The 20,901-nt window shown below is 43.6% G+C and overlaps 1 protein-coding gene across 1 annotated transcript in view; it reads left to right on the top strand.

Moving 5' to 3' along the window:
* ERN1 (endoplasmic reticulum to nucleus signaling 1) overlaps positions 1–20,901 on the top strand; it is a 147,718-nt gene that overhangs the window by 73,055 nt on the left and 53,762 nt on the right. The window contains exons 9-11 of the mRNA XM_029600738.1: positions 6,793–6,871; positions 7,310–7,475; positions 13,050–13,168. Coding sequence (XP_029456598.1) covers positions 6,793–6,871; positions 7,310–7,475; positions 13,050–13,168 — 364 coding nt within the window. The remainder of the gene's footprint in view (positions 1–6,792; positions 6,872–7,309; positions 7,476–13,049; positions 13,169–20,901) is intronic.

Raw genomic sequence — 20,901 nt, 5'->3', positions numbered from 1 at the left:
TCCCTTCTCACAAATCATTCTCGCCTGGCGCTGTAGGCGGCTCTCTACTCAACTCGGCTGAGTCTCCAATTCCTGCAGCACAGACATCTAAGGCCTGGGGATGTGACTCTCCAAGCAAACAGCACCATAGAGAAGAGCACTGTACTCCAGCTAGCAGATGGGGGTGCAGAATGGACAGGTGGGCAGGGGCGTGAACTGGGAGTCTCTGCCATTCCTTGCAGCCATTCAGTGCTGGCTTCCTCTTTCTGCCCCTCCCTTCCAGTTGTCCTCAGTGCTGTCTGATTGCCGTGGGGATAGGACAAAGAGGCCGGAGCAGCAGGCAGGAAGCTTGAGGTATTGTCCAATAGCAACAGAGCATGAGCCCAGGGAAGATAATTTTGTCAGTACTTTCAGAACTGTGGCACAGAGAGAACTTTCCCAAGGCACACCAGTGGCCCTGGCGCACTGCTTGAGAAGCACTGCAATAAAGGATTACAAATGAACTGGGTTCACAAAAATAAATTTGATATGTTACCAAGCATTTACAAGGGAACTTTGGAAAAAAAAAGTTGTCCCAGAGACAATACCGGTTGTGTTGCACTGGAGGTGGACCCTTGGGCCGAAGTGGGGTTGACGCAATCCATAGGAAGGGTCCTACAGGTCCCCACCGTCGGCAGGCGGAGTGGGCTGATAGACGGAGGCCTGATGGTGCTTCACCAATACCAGCCCTCCCACAGGTTGAGCCTTTGGGTGCCGGGGCCGGCTAGGCTTAGGTATGTCGTCGTCTGTGGAAGGATCAAGGTCAGCCCAGAGGCTGCAGCAGAGGAGAGAAGAAGTCTGTACTGGACAAGGCGGAGTCCCAGAGACCCGGGCACCAATAGAACCAAAGTCAGACAGGGGACGCCCGATCAAGAACAGGCCGAAGTCTGAATAGGCCAAGTCCAGGACGTAGACTGAAGAGGCGTCGTAGGGCAAGCTTGAGTCAGGGCCGGTGGCAATCTGGAAGAGGTGGCAAGCAAGGCCGAGGTCTGGACGAGGAGAGTGTCAAGAATGAGGTCAATCGATGCAGAGGTCCGGGTCTGGAGAGAGGCAACGGAGAAGTCGGGCAATGCAGAGGTCCGGGTCTGGAGAGAGGCAACGGAGTAGTCGGGCAATGCAGAGGTCCGGGTCTGGAGAGAGGCAACAGAGTAGTCAGGTAATGCAGAGGTCCGGGTCTGGAGAGAGGCAACGGAGTAGACGAGCAATGTTGAGGTCTGGGTCTGGAGAGAGGCAACGGAGTAGTCAGGTAATGCAGAGGTCCGGGTCTGGAGAGAGGCAACGGAGTAGACGAGCAATGTTGAGGTCTGGGTCTGGAGAGAGGCAACGGAGTAGTCAGGTAATGCAGAGGTCCGGGTCTGGAGAGAGGCAACGGAGTAGTCAGGTAATGCAGAGGTCCGGGTCTGGAGAGAGGCAACGGAGTAGACGAGCAATGTTGAGGTCTGGGTCTGGAGAGAGGCAACGGAGTAGTCGGGCAATGCAGAGGTCCGGGCTTGAAGAGAGACAACGGAGTAGTCTGGCAATGCAGAGGTCCGGGCTTGGAGAGAGGCAACGGAGTAGTCGGGCAATGCAGAGGTCCGGGCTTGGAGAGAGGCAACGGAGTAGTCGGGCAATGCAGAGGTCCGGGCTTGGAGAGAGGCAACGGAGTAGTCGGGCAATGCAGAGGTCCGGGCTTGGAGAGAGTCAGTGGCGAAGTCAGACAGGCAGAGGTCAAGGTCAGAGAAGGCAATCCGAGGATAGGTTGAGGATCAGGAACACAGGGACGAAGAAACCAGGAACAGGAGTCAGCGAGGATCAGGAACCAGGAGAGTCACTAGGAGGCAACGAGTACTCGACCAGCGAGGATACCTGTTGCAAAGGCAGTCCTAGGAAGTGGAGAGAAGGTGCAGGGGAGATATGAATCAGCTCTTCAGATACCTGGAAAGTTTTAATGATGCATGAACTTCAAACCTTTTCCTTTGGAAAGGAAATAGTAGAACCAGGGTTAACCTGCATGGAGCAGCAGTTACTATTCTTAATCAGAAGACATTGGGGATCACTACCATTAACTGATTAACCTTGATGCTTTTGGTGCAACTGCAACATGCTTCGGTAGCAGGGAGAAAAAAGGGAATTGGATTCAGACAGTTAGTTCTGGTCCCCAACTTTAACAGTCTGGGATACTGATATGCAAGACTTCATCGAAAAAAGCACAGGACTGCTTCCATGGCCAAGACCAAAAGCAAAGCAGTTCGAACTGCATTCTCTGATTGTAAATATTACTACCCTTGACATAAGGCTTGGCGGTAACCAGCATGGAGCAGCAGTTACTATCATAGGAAACCTGCTGGGCAGACTGGATGGACCATTTGGTCTTTTTCTGCGTTCCTATCTATGTTACTATGGGGTCAATTTTAAAAGAAGCGTGCAGTTCCCAGTGTGCGCACATGGATGCACCGATTTTATAACATGCGTGCGTCACCATGTGCATGTTATTAAATATGATATTGATGTGCACATGCGTGCCAGATTTTAACATCTGCACATGCATGTGCGGCTGGCCCGCAACTCACGGGGTGGGGAGGGGGATTTTATTAAGTACGCACGGTGATGCAATCAGGCCTAGACCAGTTCCCTCCCAGTCTGCTCCAATTAAGCAGCGGACTGGGAGGGAACTTCTCTAACCTTGCCTTTTCCCCTCTCCCCAGCTCCTAACCTAAACCTAACTATCCCCTATTTTTTGTTTTCATACTTAACTTCTGCTCCATATGAGCAGTAACTTAGGCGCGCCAGCTGGTTGCCAGTTTGCACACTTCCCCAGTACAGCATCTAATGGCACTGTCCCTGCCCGCCTCCCAACCCGCCCCTTTCTTCTGGCCCGGCACTTCGGCGCGAATCGGGGGTGACGCGCGTAGCCGGGTCCTTTGTAAAATGCACACGACACTCACAGGGCTCGACCCCACGCATAACCCCCAATTTCTATGCACGCGGGCCTTTTATAATTGGCCCATATGGAAGATATCGCAGGCTCCGCGACAGAAACACCCATATTCAGAAAGTTAGTTGAAGTTGATTCCAAGCGATTCCTGTCAAAACCATATCAAAAGGGAGTGATCCAACAGCCCCAATTCCAGATGTTGCTGCTGAAGCAGCACAGTCCCTCGTTGGGATCATTTCCTCAAGCATCTGAGTGGAAGAAGGCATCTGTGAGAGAGTGCGGGCCCCCAGGCTCAAGGAGGTGTTCTCTAACTCGGCACTCAGTTTTCCCTGCAGTAGTGAGTGGGACCTGATCACATGGCTATCCATGGGACCTCTCATAGGTGCAAAAATTGTGAGGGAAGGAGCACTCTTCCCCGTCCTTTTACTTCCCATTATACAAAACGGGGGGAAAAAAAAGTCTACAAGGGGCGCACGCCTTTGGTGTGATGGCGGCTGCTGTATGCTTTGTGTGCTGGATTTTAAACCTCGGGGGTCTAGATGATGTCGCCACTGGAGTCAGGCTCTCCAAAGCAGTGCCCACAGAGCAGGAACAAGAATGGCAGGTTCCCCCTAAATAGAAAAGTTTGGTACAAAGTTGACTTGTCCGAAAATTGCTGTTCCAATATTTATTGCTTTTACAAAGTCATAACTAGTAATCCAAGACAAATTAACGGTCCCCCGACACACATCATGCGTCGGTAGGGACCAGATCATAACTTCAGCGATCTCAAATGACTTTGTAAAAGCAATAGATATTGGAACAGCAATTTTTGGACAAGTCAAGTTTCTATCAAACCTTTCTATTTCTTTCTCTGCTGGCCTGTTGGTTGGTATACCACCTCCTCCTATTCTGCTTTTGCTGACTCGCCTTCTGCCACACCTAAGCTTCCATGCCAATCAGAAGGCATCTTGGTGCTGCTCATTGCAATTTTGGACAAGGATTCTGAAGTGGGCGTCCCATGCGATTTCACCTTTGGCTACTAGGGGATCCCCACCTCTGCTTAAGTCTTAAGATAGAGCTTTTAGCACAGTTCTTTGTTTTCCTAAAGAGCAGTTTATTTTAACTTCTTCGGTTTCTCTTTAAACCAAACAAAATTAAAATAAAAACCTGCTATAAAACTGCTTACATTTGCCCTTTCTATGAACAAACCTTGTGACTGTTTGAGACTTCTTCCTTTTAGTTTAAAAGGTTTAACTATACCCAACAACTTTAAAATTTAGACTTTGAGGGAAATTTTATAATACCACATATAGTGGGAACGTCTGCACGCAGTATGGGCCCTAAGGTGACTGGCTGTGTTGGAAACTGGTTGTGCGAGAGGTGACAAAGTATAGTACATGGATCTTACTCTAAGGAGGGGTTGCCTTATTAGCAGAGTACTGCAGGGAGCAGTCCTTTGGACTGGTTCTTTTTAACATTTTTGTGAGCTACATTGCAGAAAGATTGTCTAGAAAGGTTTGCCGATGATACCAAAATCTGCAACAGGGTGGACAGCCAGGAAGATGTGGAAAACATGAGGCGGGATCTAGCAAAGCTTGAGGAATGATCTAGGCAGGGCCGGTGGGATATATTAGGTGGATTAAGCGACTGCCTAGGGCGCCATAGGTCGATGTGAGGAGTGCCATGTTTGAAAGGAGAAGGATTTGCGTGGTGCGACGAGGAGGTAGGTGAGATCACTGATAGTGAGATTCGAGGGTCAGGGAGAGATTACCGCCTAGGGCGGCAGGACATCCTTGCACTGGGTCTAGGGATTGGTAGCTAAGATTTAATGCTAAAAAAATGCTGCAAAAACCCAAAGGAGAGGTAGAGTATCAGGAGTGAAATTCTTCTAAGCATTAAAGAAGAGCAGGATCTGAGGGTGATCTTATCTGATACTCTTAAGGTACCAAACAGGTGGATGTGTTAATTTTGTTTTATTTAGATGATTACAAGATTGTATTTCATGTTTGCTTTATTATTATTAACTGCTTGGAGATTTTTAATATCAGGTGCTATATCGCATTGAATGAAAAAATAAATAAGGTAATGGCAAAAGCCAGAAAGATGCTTGGCTGCATAAAGAGAGACATGATCAGCAGAAAAATGGAGATGATATGACCCCTGTATAGGTCCTTGATGATACCTTATTTGGAATACTGTGTACCGTTCTGAAGTCGCACCTTCAAAAAGATATAAACTGGTTTGGCGTCTCTCCAAAGGGTGGCTACTGAAATGATCAGTGGTCTTCATACTAAAGCATATGGGAACAGATGTAAAGATCTAAAAGTGCACCCCCTTGAGCAGTAATGGTGCAGTCCAGTCCTCGAACGCCACAAACAGGCCAGGTTTTCAGGATATCTTCAATGAATATGCATGAGAGAGATTTGCATGCACTGCCTCCATTGTACACAAATCTATCTCATGCATATTCATTGTGGATATCCTGAAAACATGGCCTGTTTGTGGCACGCGAGGACTGGAGTACGCCATCACTGCCCTAGAGGAAAGGTGAGATAGGGGAGATATGATAGAGACATTTTAAATACCTCCAAGGTTTCCATGTACAGGAGGCTAACCTCTTTCAATGAAAAGACTCTAGAATGAGAAGTCATGGGAGCAGGGTGAAAGTGGGTAGATTCCTGAGTAATCTAAGGAAATATATATATATTTTTTTTTTTTAATTAATTTTTATTGAGAGCCAAAGCAGAAATTATAACTAGTCACTAAACAATGGAAAACAACCTTATGGCTCAAACCTTTTGATGTGCCACTACATTATAATAACGACCAAGACCCTTTACCCTTGCCCCCTACCCCGCATCCCCCACCTTCCCTGTTAGATAAGGAGCATCATTTAACCTCTGGCGGTCAAGGATCACAGAAATCCAAATCTGATAGAGGGATTCCCCCTAAAAAAAGAGGAAGAACAAAAAGTCATAAAGTCATTGAGGATTTTTGTTCATGAAGAGATCCATTGGAAGATAGGAAGCCACATCTTTTCAGATTTATCCAATGACTGATGGATAGTAAGGAAATATTTCTTAACAGAGAGGGTGGGGGATGCATGGGACAGCCTTACTGTGGAGGTGGTGGAGGCAAGAACAGTGTCTGAATTCAAGAAAGCACAGGGGATTTCTGAGGGAGTGGTAGAAATTTTAAAGCTGAATTAATTGGGTGGATGGGCAGACTAGATGGGCTATATGGTCTTTTTCTGTGTCAGATTTCTATTTTTTGTGTACGTGCCATGCATAAACTTTACAGCTAATTTTCAGAAAGGCTATCGTGAGTGTGCATGAAAGTGCGCGTGTAATCGGGTTATATGTGTACTTTTACCTGCATACCCACTGAGACTATTCTCAGAGTGCCAGTTAAATGCATACAACCGGGTTGAAAATTACCCTTTTTCAGCAGAAGACATAGGTTAGTTTTCATGTCCTTGGTAGCTAGAGATCCACAGAATTTTAGCTTTGATAGTCAAAAAGTTCCTTGTATCCAGATTTGAAAGTATTCTTGGTAAGGGGGTGGGGAGGTTGGCAACCAAGATAAAAAAAAAAAAAAAATTCCCTTTTTATAAAAGAAAATAATTGATACAACTTGTTGACCCCTCGCCCCCCCCCCCCCCCCCCCCCCATATCTTCATGATTTTGGAGGCTCTTGTTAGTAAGATGATGCCTGTATGCAGTTACTGAAGTTAATATCTGTGAAATGACCAGACACCGTACACATAAAACCACCTTGTTACTTACCATTGTCGAATCTGCTAATGTGATGCAAATGAATAGGTTATCTACAAGTCATTGTATGCATGTATATGTGATTTAAAATTGTTATGCTTGCAGGCCAACTCTCTATGTGGGAAAATATTCCACCAGTTTGTACGCCTCTGCATCTTTGGTGCACGAAGGAGTAGCCATCGTGGTACGTTTTATTTTCTAATCATTTCATGGGCTTGGCTTGTGTGTAGATTCTAAATGAATGTGAGCAAATTGCACATAGACCTTTTGAAGGCTTTCTGCTCCAAAATGACTTGGCAGATTGCCTTCAAGTTTGGATGCTGAATTTTTTTTTATTTTATTTTTTTTTTACTGAAACAGGAACATTAGCAGAGCAATTTGTGAACTGCTTTTATGTTTTAATTTCTGTTGTCAATATTGATAACAGAGATGCAGATAAGGGCCAGGAAAAATGTGTAGCCAAAAGTTAATATTGATTTTTTGATAAAGTATAAATATTGATAGACTGGATTAAGAAAACCCAAAATGAAACTAAGCAGCCCTTGCTGTTAACAAATCACACCATTTCAAGAGATGTTTCTGTGGTTGTTCTAAAGTTTGAGACTACTAATTATGTTTGCAGCCAAGAGGCAGAGCCATCCCTCTCCTGGAAGGCCCTAAAACCAAAGGTGTGACTATCGAAGACAGCGGGGAATGTGTGATCACTCCGAGCACAGATTTAAAATTTTCACCTGGTCTGAAAGAAAAGGATAAACTCAACTTTTGGCGCAACTATTGGCTTTTGATAGGTAAGAAGCCCTTTTAGATGTCCTAATAAATCTTGGTGGCAAATTGCAGGGGTACTTCTGAACCCGCATACCTTTTTAGCCAATTTTTAGTGAGGACCTACTTAAGTAGTTTTTTTGTACTTGGCTAAAGGAAGAAATGGGATGGACATCTTACCATTAACCGTTATCCTAGCATTGGGGTTAGTATATAATAAATTTTATCTACCAGAAAAATCCCCCTCAAAACTATACTGTTTAAGTATTCAGAATAAATATGGCCATTGATCTTTGTCAAATGCTTTTTCAGCACCCATGCTGATAATCAACCTGTCTTTATCCTTTGAAACAGATAACCATAAAGCATGTATCAATTTTTGTATATTACGTATACCATGTCTCCCTTTTATGAATCCGATCTGATCAGGGACAAACAAATCAGGCACAACTAAACTAAGTCTTTGTGCTAAAACAGTAGCTAGTATTTTAATGTCGACATTAATAAGAGATATAGGTCTACAGCTGCATGGTCCAGTGCGATCTTTCCCCTCTTTGGAGAAAGATCCCACTGGTTATTAAGGCTTGATTGGTGACCTCAGAGAAAGTTCCCCTAACTTCGGTTATAAAACCAAAGTAAAGGAATGGTCTCAACAATCTATAAAATTCAGGTCCATAGCCATCAAACCTATCCCCAATTTCAATCATCTGATTCCACTGTTCCTGCTGAAAGTTTATGAATCAGTTGATCTCTGATATTGATCATAACTAACTTATCTTTTTCCAAACCAGATTGTATTTGGCACTTTTTTAGCAATTGCCAATTTATTTATTTTATTTATTATATTTATATACCATCATTCTATTTCCAGTCATAAGTTTATAAAATCAAACAAAATACAAATACATTAAAAATCACCAAATACATTTTAATAATAACAGATAAAAATAATTACAGTAAAATAAGAATATATAACATAAATAAAAAAAATAAAAACATGAAAATAGAAAAAATTAAATACCTCCAGTACCTGAATGTAATCCACTTTGAAGCGCTGAAAAAAGTGCAAAAAAAAGCGGAATATAAATCTAAAATAAATAAAAAATAAAAGCCTCAGTCATTACTAATTCCCATTCCATCATCATTATTCATCTGACACAAACCAAAATACTGCCTTAATTTAAACATTACTCTCATACGCTTGTTTGAAAAGTCAGGTCTTCAAGTTTTTTCTTAAAAACTGAAACATCTCTTTGCAGCCTTAATTCAGCAGGGAGAGAATTCCATAATTTCGGTTCAGCAATTGATATAGCTCTCTCTCTCTCTCTCTCTCTCTCTCTCTCTCTCTCTCTCTCCTCATTTAAGTGTGCAGTTTGAACCGACAGAACTATAAAAAGGCCTTTATTCGCGGATCTCAGATTTCGTTGAGGAGTATGATGGTAGATAGCGGCATTTAGCCATTCTATTTTATTATTATAGATAGATTTGTGTAATAAACATAAGACTTTGTAATCAATTCTAAATTTTATTGGTAGCCAATATAAGGCAATCAAAGTAGGAGTGAAATGATCAAATTTTCTTCTGCCCATTAAAATTCTAGCTGTAGCATTTTGCAATAATTGCAGTAGCCTCAATGTGCTAGCTGAGAGGTCAAGTAAAAGTTCATTACAATAGTGTAGGTTAGAAAAATATCAAAGTTTGAAGCATAGAGTGAAAGCCGTCATTATTAAGGAGAGGCTTTAGTCATTTTAGTATATGTAATTTATTGTAGCCATCTCTAATTTTAAGATTGATGTGCCTCTTCATGTTAAGATCAATATCGATAATTATTCCAAGATCACGTGTATAATTAGTCAACTCAATTTAAGTAAAACCAGATTTAAAAACAAAATGCATGTTTAATGATACTTTTCTATTTCCCTGTACGTACCCGGATCAGTCCAGACCATGGGTTGAGCCCCCGGTCCAGCAGGTGGAGACAGACCAGAGTTCTAAGGGTAGCCTATATAAGGATGGAACCCACCCTGGAACCCTCAATATTTGTCTGTCTCCAGCAGGTGGAACAGCTCACCCTTTGGTTCCCTGCTAGCTTGCCCTCTGTGTACTTCCTTCTTCTTTCTCTGGGGCAAGCTCACGCAAGTACATTTTTAGTTTACTTATTAATTATAAAAAAAATAATAATAATAAAATAAAAAAGAAGCAGAACATTTTTTTTTCTCTGACTGACTGTGTCAGGGTAGACAGTTCTGTCTCCCTCGCTCTTGGGGTTCCTAGGGAGCTTTGCCCCTTGATTTCTGTCAGCCTAGGTTCCCTTCCCGGTGACCTAGTGTGGGTGATACTGGTGGTGCCAGTCCCTCTCCCCACGTTTTAGCTGCTGCCGTGCCCCGAGATGCCCATGCCTCGGTTGAGCTTTCAGGGAGGAATAACATGCCCCTGCCTCTGTGAATAGAGTAAATTATTTTATTTGAATAAAACTGTCTTTATTTTTTGAGTTTTTCACAGAGTATATTTTCAATATCAAATTTTTGGTCTTCATTGTTAAAAAAAAAAAAAAAAAAAAAAAAAGGAGGGAGCCGGGGTTCAATCTCCCGTTCAGCTGTTTTCAATTTGCTTCACGAATGCTTTCCTGCTCCATGCCGCGGCCACCTTTTTGTTTAGCTTGTGGAGAGTCGGCCTTCTGACTCTCCCGCGATGGGGTATGCTCCAGGTGTCTTTCGGGGGGTGAAGGCTCCTCTTCTGAACTGCCAACTTTTAGACCTCGGGGAAGGGCTCCCCGACATGTTTCTAAGTCATTCCCGTCTCGGGAACGCACGTTAGCGGCGGCCATTTTGGGTGTTTCTGATGAAACACATCCTTCTTCTCCGGGGGCAGAGGATCCGATTTTTTTCCCCCCGATTTGAGCCCGGTTTGCTCTTGGGGTGATGGCTCTGACATCCCTCACTTCCCCCGCCCCCCCCCTTCCCGTGAAAAATTCGGCCTGGACCCGTTTTTCCTCGGATTTTGTCCTTTTAATGCATGAATCTTACTTGGCCAGCCTACAGAGGGAGGTGGACCCACCCCCCCAATTGTTCCCCTTCCTCCGAAACCTGCTCTTTTTCCTGTGCCGTCCCCTGATGTTGTTCCGGACCCTGAAGGCTCGGTTAGGGTTCGTGTGGTCCCGGGTGCCCCCCCTCCCCCGGTGGATCCCCCCAGCCTCCTTTAGACCCACTTGACATAGGGGACGATGATACCACGGCTCAAGCCCCCCCGCTAGAGGGCGACGATCCCCGTGTCCTGCGCTTATTTCAGTGGGAGGAACTGGAGCCTCTTATTCCCTTCGTTCTCCAGGAACTGGGAATTGAAGCCCCACCAGATGATTCTCTGGCGGCAGCCAGAGAATCTCAAATGCGGACCCGGTCCTGGTGGGACTCAGGGCTTTACCGCATACTTTCCTGTTTCATCCAATGCATTGTTTGCTTCTCCTCAGGGAATGGGAGTCCCCAGAGACGGGGCTTCGAGTTGGTAGGGCTATGGATAAGCTATACCCGCTCCCTGAGGCCTGCCTGGACATGTTAAAGATTCCTAAGGTAGATTCTTCTGTCACCGCGGTGACGAAACATATCACCATTCCTGTGGTGGGCGCTACAGCATTACGGGATGTGCAGGACCATAAGCTTGAATTTTATTTGAAACGCATCTTTGAAGTTTTGGCTCTCGGAGTCCGGGTGACTATTTGCAGGAGTCTCATGCAGCGGGTAAGCCTTAGGTGGATGCAACAGTTACTCAGCACCCAGGACCTCCCGTCTGCATAGGCTGAGCAAGCTGAACGCTTGGAGGGCGCTATAGCCTATGGTGCGGATGCCCTCTATGACTTGCTTCATGTCCAGGCAAAGGGTATGGTTTCTGCGGTCTCGGCCAGATGTCTTCTCTGGCTATGTAATTGGTCTGCTGATGCTTCTTCAAAAGCTCAGTTGGGCACTCTTCCTTTCAAGGGCAAGTTGCTTTTTGGTGAGAACCTGTAGTACCTGTAGTACCACGGATAAGTCCAGATGCCCGGCCGTTCTTATTCTGCCCGCTCAAATTCTTTTTCCTTCTTATAGGATTTTCTTTTTTGATTCCTGCATCGTCTTCCTGGAATTTAATGATGGGCACCGGAAGCATTGTTACGATGATCTGGGGTAGTTGCAAAAGAGCGTTTAGTTACACAGTTCATTCAATTGTTCTGTTGTTTTGTTAGTTTAAATTTCTTGTTATCCTGTTACTTGCTTGATCTTGTATTTTTCTGCTTTGACAATGGTTATACTGAGGGTTCCAAGGTGGGTTCCGTCCTTATATAGGCTAACCTTAGAACTCTGGTCTGTCTCCACCTGCTGGAACGGGGACTCAACCCATGATCTGGACTGATCCGTGGTACTACAGGAACGAAAATTATCAGGTAAGAACTAATTTTCCTTTAGTAGTATGAATTCAGTTTTTTGATAATTCACTACTAGTTTCATATGACTCAAAAGTTGCTGAATGGCTGAGATATATACCTCTACCAATTTCAAGGTCTTTTCTATGGACTCATTAATCTGGATTAATAATTGTACATCATCCACGTATATATAATAGATAATCCCCAGCCCAGTTAATAATTTACATAGGGGTAACATATAAATATTGAAGAGAGTTGCAGATAAAGATGACCCTTGTGGGACCCCGGAATCCATGTCATTTCTTTCAGATAAAGAGCTGCCAGTTTTTACCTGAAATGAATGATCCTCTAAATAAAAGATAAACCAATGAAGGGTCTTACCACTAAGCCCCATTTCAGAGAGCCCATGAATTAAAATATAATGATGTACAGTATCAAAAGCGGCCAATAAATCTAATAAAATTAATAAATAGGATTGTCTGGATCAAAACCCCTTAAAATCATGTCTGTTAGTCCTAATAAGAGTGATTCAGTATTAAAATATTTTCTAAAACCAAATTGAGAAGGAAAAAGTATGTTAGTCATTTCAAGATATTCAGCCAGTTGTACTTGTACTACTTTCTCAATTATCTTAGCAATCAATGCTAAGTTTGAGATTGGTCTAAAATTGCTTTAAGTCATTAAGATCAGAATTTTTATTCTTTAGAATCGGTCTAACCAAATCGCATTTTAAAAGTGATAGCATCTTTCCTTCCGTCAGTGATAGATTAACAATCTTGGAGATTGTTAAAACTTTTATAGAATTCATATCCAATGAGTGGTTTGCTGGATTCATGTTTGTTTTTTTTTAAAAACAGATTCAATTTCTAAAGAGGATACGGTATCAAAGAGTGTCCATAGAATAATATCACTTGACTGTAATGCTGTCTTTTGATCTGGAAATAAGTGACCAATAATAGTTTATCCCTTTCTTTATTCCTAAAACTAATATAGGAAAAAAGCTCACCTCTAAAAACGGTTTTCCCTGCTTCTCATAATATTTGAGGAGAAATATTGTCTGATAGAAATTGAACAGAAAAGGCATTTTGTACAGGTAGTTTTCACAGAATCCTTTTCTTTTTCTTTCCTGTAATGAAGTGGACATGTTTAAAACCTGAAATGATTCATGTGCATCATCAAAAATAACTTTTTTACATCTCCCAAGGGCACCATGAAATTCCATTATCAGCACCAACAAAGATCCTTGAGAAATTTCCCAGCAATCTGCCAAAGGGACAAGAGAATGTGATAACAGCTGGAGCTGAAAAAAAGAGTTTTGAAAAGGTTGGTGTGTACATTTTCTACCATCGACTGTTCTGGTTCACTGAGGAACTGGTGGATTTTGCACAGAATTCGGAAATATATACAGATGTGGTTGGAAGTGGAATTAAATGCAGGTGCAGCACCAACACAGATACCATTGCATTTGCACAATGATTGCAGTACTATTTCTCATTTTTGAGGCACTAATACAGCTATGCAGTGCTGTGACCATAATCCTTGTGGGTATCGGAGCATCAGGCATGGCATAGTCATAGACCCTATTAGTATCGAGCATGTAGTTCATATGGATCAGGAAAAAGTGACGGCAGAGATGAACCTTCCCTGGATGTGATTATGATGTGAACTATTGCCATCTTAGGCATCGTCTGCCTTTAAGGAAGGTACTCGCCACTTACTGCTGCCCAGGGAGAGCAGCTATAGGTAATCCCCTGCAATAAGCTATTCAGAAAACATATCTTTTTATAACCAGCATTCTTTGTTGTTCCTCAGTCCGGACAAATGGGGTTTTCTCCCCTACCAGCAGATGAAGACAGAGAATAAAAGCTTTACTGTACTCTTGGTACATAAGTTACTGAGCCACCTGCAGTCAGTATGGTCTGTCTCCATTAGATGGTAGGGGTGTCCGTCCTGCAGCCAGATATTTTGAGGAAAATTGCTCCCAGAGTTCCTCTTAGGTCATCCTCTTGGTACAGTAGAGTCGAGCAAGAGGGTCAGTGATCCTTTGTTGACTTGTACCCTGGTACTGAGGGTTTGATAGCCGGTGGTGCTGGTTCCCTCATTCCCTTCATCATCCTCTCTCTCTTTCATTGTTGGAGCTTCCTCACTATCCCCCTGGAAGAAGTCTGCATCAAAAAAAGATTCCTTTTTCTCCCTTTTTCCTGTGGGATTTGTGTCTTTGAGTCTATTAAAAAAAAAAAAAAAAAAGTAAAGTGAGACCAAAGCACAGACTTGCTGGGAGCAGGATCAGAGAGGAAGCTTAGTGGTATAGGCAGATAAAACACTGGCTTTGGCCACAGGGGGAGAGAGAAATCGGTGCAGACAAGTAACTGTTCAATTTTGCCGTGTAGCATTGGTGTCATGGCCACTCACATGGAACTAGGGAAGAGGTGTTTAGCTTGTAGAGGTAGTTGGACCAAAATCCTTTCCTTGGGCTTTTGCAAAATATGTTCAAGCAATGGAAAGGGTTTTCTGTGGTTCCTTCCACCACCATGGAGGTCCAGCAGCAAAGAAGTAATAGCTTTGGAGGTTGAGTCAAGTGAAGCAGAGTAGGAATGGCAGCCATTTTGAACTCTTCCCCCATGGGGGCAGGGGGACTCTGGTGAGACTAGTGCAGACCCCCCAATCCTGACCCCTGTTGTTGGAATAGTAAGGAGTCAGCAGGCTGGTTGGTGCAGGGGGGCCTCGGACATGTAAGATTTCAGGGAAGAGCATGCTGCAGATCCTTTCCCCCCCCCCCCGAGTTTGTTCTAATAATGCATAAGGCATACTTATTTAAAAAAAAAAAAATAAGGGGGGGGGGTGGCTGGTTCCAACAGGTCTGGCAAAAAGGGGCCTTCTTTGGAGAGCGCTTCACTTCCATCCCATCCTAAGAAAAAGATACTGAAGCCAATTTACATTTGGATTTGGAATTGGTGATTTATTAGGGGGATTTACAGGCGGGTCTGCCTGCAGATCTCCCTCCGGATGGGGTTGAGGATGGGGATACTTTAGAGGAGGGAAAACCTCTTATAGCTGAGCGAGATGACCTAAAGATGGTACTTCCTTTTAGACGGGACATGTTTTCCATCATGTTGTCGCAGGCTCTTGCAGAAGTAGACATTTAAAGAAAAGAGAACTGAACCAGAAGCGGAAAGAGAGGATCCTATTTTGGAGGGACTTAGAGGGTCCCACAAAGGCCTTTCCATTTCCTTTCACAATTAAGGCTTTAATTTTTAAAGAATGGGATACTGCTGAAGCTGAACTGAAGGTGGGCAGAGCCATGGATAAATTGTATCCTTTTCTGGAGGCTGCCTTGGAGTTATTAAAGTGGATCTATATACAGACAACAACCAACAAGGACTGAATTACATAGTCTGGGTAAACAAATAAGCATGGGTGTAGCTTGCTTATTACGACGGTTACTACCCTAACTAATTAAGCTAGATATTTCACTTAGATGCAGTTCCAACACTGCTCTCTACATTAATGGTGGGGGTGGAAGGGAAATAGAACCAAAAGGTTACTAAGAGCCAAGACTAACAGAAGTATGAGGGAAAAAAAAGTGCAAAGCTTACTGGGCAGACTGGATGGGCCATTTGGTCTTCTTCTGCCGTCATTTCTATGTTTCTGTGTTTCTATGTTCAGAAAGTTGATGCCTTCGTTTTTCTGCAGTCACTAAGAAGGCCACTATCTCTGTGGTGGGCTGTGCTGCTCTGAAGGTTTCTTAGGATAAGAAGATAGAAATGCATCTCAAAAGGATTTTTGAGGTTTCTGCATTGGCCATAGGTGCAGCTGGGTGTAGTACTTTTATGACTCAGGCCCGTTTGCACTGGATTCAGCTGATCCAAGTAGTGGATTTTGAGGAAACACTTTTGGAGCAGGAGGCAGAATTCCTGGAATTGGGTCTAGCCTTTATTGCAGACACTTTGTATGATTTTATGATGCACTGTGGCTTAGAAACATACGGGCTGATTTTTTTTTAAAAAGTGCACACAGGGAAAACAGGGGTTATGCGAGTGGCTGGGCCTTATGCGCACCATGCACATTTTAGAAGGGGCCCAGCCGTGCGCATAACCCTTTTTACACGCACAAGAGCCAGGCCTCTTCTGGGGGGCGTTTTCGGGACAGCGCCATTGTTTGCTGTCCTGGAGCCTCGCGTGCTGGCGCACGCAACTTACTTCAGCTTGGGAGCTGAAGTAAGTTGCTCAACAAAGGTAACAACAAAAAAAAAAAAAACCAGACAGGGGTTGGGGAGGAGAGGGAAGGGAAGGTGAAAGGAGGTTAGGGTAGGGGGTAGGGAACTGGAGAAGGCCGCACAAACATTGCATAATTCCCCCCCCCCCCCCCGTTAAATACACGGGTTACAAAATCCAGCATGCATGCGCATATGGCCCAACGATTTTATAACATGCGCGCGGCAGTGTGCGCATTATAAAATCGTCGTGTCCATGTGTGCACTCCAGGAAGCGTGCGCACATGGACGCATACGCCCATGTATTAAAATCTATACCTTAGTGTGCAAGGTATTGACTTGGTGCCTCCCTTTGTTGAACAATTAAGCAGTGGATGTGTGGTCAAAATCCCAATTTGGTAACCTCTCCCATAGGGGTCTTCTTTTTGGGGACGATTTGAAGAAGTTGGTGAAGCACCTGGGGGACTGATAAGTTGCCAGAGGATAAACCTAAGGGTCCCTACAAGACTATTCCCAATAGGCAGAAGTTCCAGGAAGCCAGGCATTATTGACTGGGAAAGAGTTCTGCTTCGCAACATCAGAATCATTTTAAGTCTTAGTCCTTTCTGGGTGTTCATTAGAGTACCCAGGACAGTTCTGGTGCCAGTTCAGGGGGCCTTAACTCTCATGAGGCTGTCAGTCCACTCCTCAGTTGTATGCATAGGGGATCAGTTGATTCTGTTTTTTGAGGCTTGAACCAAGATAATGTCGGACCAGTGGGTTCTTTCCATGGTAAGAGAGGGCTACCTCTTAGATTTTGCTTGCTCAGTAGCTGAGGCCTTCATGGTTTACCCTTATGTGTCTCAGTTAAAAAGGGAGGTCGTGAGATACACGCTAGATTGTCTTCTTTTAACATCTGTAGTTCCGCTGGAGGCAGAAAGGGTCTGGGTGGTGGTTCCATATATTTTGCAGTACCAAAGAAAGAGGGCATTTTAAAATCCCCATTCTGGATTTAAAAAAATTAAATCCATCCTTCTGGGAGCCTCATTTTTATATGGAGACTATCTGGTCTGTCAGTGCAGTGGTCAGGAAGGGAGAAATTCTGGCGTCCCTATGAGGATAAGTCTGAGATTTTGAATATATCATCCCCTCCGGAATGTATGAATGATTTGAGTGAGCATTTACCATTCAAGATAGCCAAAAATTGGATGAAGTACTTATGTCCATATTGATCCAGAAGGGGAATGGTTGTTCAACTTGAATTTATGGCACTTTACTGAAAAATATAGAGCGAGATTTAGATGAATGGGAGTAGGTAGACCTATTGTGGTTGGATCGTATATAGACGGTGAAGATGGATGTTTTGCCTGGGATTTATTTGTTTCAGACTCTCCCAATTAATGTCCTGAACTATATACTAAGATTGTGGCAGAAAAAGATATTTAGTTTTATTTGGAGAAGGAGACCCCCAAGAGTAGCTAGGAAAGTATTATATCAAAGCAAACTCAGGGGGAGATTAGGAGTGCCAGATTTAGAGTGGTATTGTGTAGCTTCACATTTGCAAGCAATTATAGATTGGCATAAAACCAAGAGTATCAAGCCCTGGATTAAGTCAGAACAGAACTGGACTTGCCACTTAATTTGGAAATTAGGGTCTGGAAGAGGGGGGGAGATGGATGTTACCAGTCTGTCAGCATGTTCTAGGGTAACCTTTGCAGTGTGGAGGAACATTATTGTAGGAGAGTGTGAATACTTCTACAGATCCTCCTTTCTATTTAATAAGGAGTTTCCTCCAGTTGCTTGCACCCGATAGAAGACTTGTGGTATCACCAGATTAGAGCAAGTATGGAGTAGTCAGAGTACACTTCCACTTTCATACCTTCAAAATAGATTTTCTCTTGGAGATGAGGAGAGAGATTCCATTATGCAGCTGTTGCACTTTGTAAATAAAAAGAGGGTAGTGCTAGATCTTAAAAAAGGAAAGACCTTGTTCGAAGGCCTATGTGGTCAAGCAGAGACACTACAAAGGCCCATCTCCAGACTATATGGAATGTTGAATGGGGATCTACAATCTAAACCTTCCCATATTATGGCTTGGGAGCAAGATTTGGGGGAATCTTTCGATGAGGCAGTTTGGGATCAGTGTTTCTTGGCCACCAAGAGATGTTCTATATCCACCAGAGATTTGGAAGTGGGGTACAAGATTCTGTTTAGATGGTATCTGACACCAGTTAGACTACAAAGGATGTTCCCAGGAGTTAGCAGTTATTGCTGGAAAGGATGCGGCGAGATGGGGTTGTTACTTCATTTGTGTTGGGAATGTCCTGTTGTGCATAAAATGTGGGATGAAGTATCTCTTCTTTTTATGTCTATAACGGGATCTCTGGTAGTTAAGAGGCCTCAGCTATTTCTGTTCGGGATTCCTGACCAGATTTTACTTGCGATGGAGTAAAAGACTCCTAATGCAGTTTATGCTGGCTGCTAAGGATGCTCCGGCTTATAGTTGGAGGAATTCAGAGGTGTCCTGCTTATCGGCCATTAAGGGACGACTCCACAGATTGCATGCTATGGGGAAGCTCACGGCAATTAAGAACAGATGCTTTGGCAGATTTCAAAAGGTATGGGATCCATATTGTCATTGGGTAGAACCTGGAAAAGGTTTTGACATGTTAACAATTATACTCTTTCAAAATTCTGTTATATTAATTAAAATGGGAGTATCTTTAGCAGTTAGGTAACTTTTCCCAGCGAGTCGCTGGATCATTGATGTTATGAATATCCAGCTATGCCTTGCTAAGCCCTATAATTGCATTTTTACGCTATTTAACTTCAACATTCTACTGTATTAAATCTACTAAGGGGGAGGGAAGGGGATGGGGTGGAGCTTGGGGGAATTGTGGGACTGTATGAAACCTGCTTTGAGCTAGCTGATTTTGTCTAGGTACCCTGGTTCAAAAGGCTTTGTGATCCTTGTTGGCTAGTTATGCTGTTTGAATTAATGTTTTAACTATCTTGTTTCAATAAAAATTAAATGAAAAAAAAAGAAGAATTCTGGCATCCCTGGATCTTACCAAGGCCTATTGGCACATTCCTATTCAGAAGGACCATCAACAGTTTCTCAGGTTTGCGGTACAAGGCGGCCATTTCCAGTTTCAAGCTCTGCCCTTTGGGTTGACAACAGCTCCTCACATGTTTTCCAAGATGATGGTGATTGTCGTGGCAGCTCTTCTCAGAGAGGGAATCATGGTGCATCCTTACTTGGACAATTGGCTAATTCAGGGGAAATCTGAAGTGGAGTGTCACCACTCAGTTCACAAGGTGGTTTTCCTGTTACAGAGCTTTGGCTGGGTGTGGTCAATTGTGCCAAGAGCAAACTGGTTTCTTCACAGAGCTTGGAATATCTAGATGTTTGCTTTGAAATGCAGAAGGGGAAGCTGTTCTTTCAGCCTCTGATCAGAGGCCAGGCAGTGAGAGTTCTGTTGGACAATGTGTTAAGCGCTGTGGAAGTGGGGATGTTAGTTCAAAGGGCAGAACAAAGTTTGAAGGCTCTGTCAGCGACTCATGTTGATGGGGTGGAAAATGTGCAGGCGGATTTTTATTTTTTTTTTTAACACCTAGGTGCCAAGGTTTTTCAGTCATGAGGGGAGTTGGAGTTGGAAGACATGGATGCCCTGAGTCAGTCATTGCCTCAGGAGGTTCTGCTTTATGTGTTCCCTCCTCTGCCTCTGATAGGCAGAGTTCTGTGGCAGATAAAGAGACATAAGAAATTGCCATACTGGGTCAGACCAAGGGTCCATCAAGCCCATCAACCTGTTTCCAACAGTGGCCAATCCAGGCTACAAGTACCTGGCAAGTACCCAAACACTAAACAGATCTCTTGCTACTAATGCCAGTAATAGCAGTGGCTATTCCCTAAGTCAACTTGATTAATAGCTGTTAATGAACTTCTCCTCCAAAAACTTACCCAAACCTTTTTTAAACACAGCTACACTAACTGCACTAACCACATCCTCTGGCAACAAATTCCAGAGCTTAATTGTGCGTTGAGTGAAATAATTTTCTCCGATTAGTTTTAAATGTGCCACATGCTAAACATCGAGGTCTGGTGATTCTGTTGGCTCCAGAGTGGCCCAGATGCCTGTGATTTGTAGACCATTGTGACTAGGTCATATTGATGATCTTCAACAGGGTCCCATTTCTTTGGATCAGGTGAATAGCTTTTGTCTTGTGGCCTTGCTTTTGAAAAGTGATGGTTGAGGGTGAAAAGCTGTTTGGAGAGGAGGTCATTACTATGTTGCTGCAAGCCAGAAAGTTGTCAACTTCATTGGTTTACGTAAGTGTCTGGAGGGTGTTCAAGTCCTGGTATCAGCAGTCTAGATTCTCTCCTTTTCAGGTATCCATTCCTATGATGCTCTCCTTTTTACAAAAGGGTTTGCAAAAGGGCCTAGCCTTGAACTCTCTTAAGATACAATTAGCGGTATTGTCCTGTCACAGGAGGACACTGCACACGTTTTCCATAGCCTTGCAGCCGAATGTGGTGGAATTTTTGAAAGGGGTGCAGTGTTTGTGTCCTCTGACTCTGCGTTTGGTTCCGCCATCAGTCTCAATTTGGTCTTGAAGGTTTTGTGCAAGTCTCCGTTTGAGCCATTAAGGAGGGCATCTTTGAAAGATCTCATTTTGAAATCAGTGTTTTTGGTGGCTCTCTGTTCAGTGATACATATTTCTGAGTTGCAGGCATTGTCATGCAGGGATCCTTTCCTTTGATTTTTGGAGGAAGGGATTTCTATGTACCTACCTTTTTTTTTTTTTTTGCCTAAAGCGGTTTCTGCTTTTCAATTTCTTCAGTTGATTGAGTTGCCTGTGT

This window comes from Rhinatrema bivittatum, chromosome 4, assembly GCF_901001135.1.
Source record: "Rhinatrema bivittatum chromosome 4, aRhiBiv1.1, whole genome shotgun sequence".
NCBI classification, from domain to species: Eukaryota; Metazoa; Chordata; class Amphibia; order Gymnophiona; family Rhinatrematidae; genus Rhinatrema; species Rhinatrema bivittatum.
This window is presented reverse-complemented; position numbering and strand designations above follow the sequence as displayed.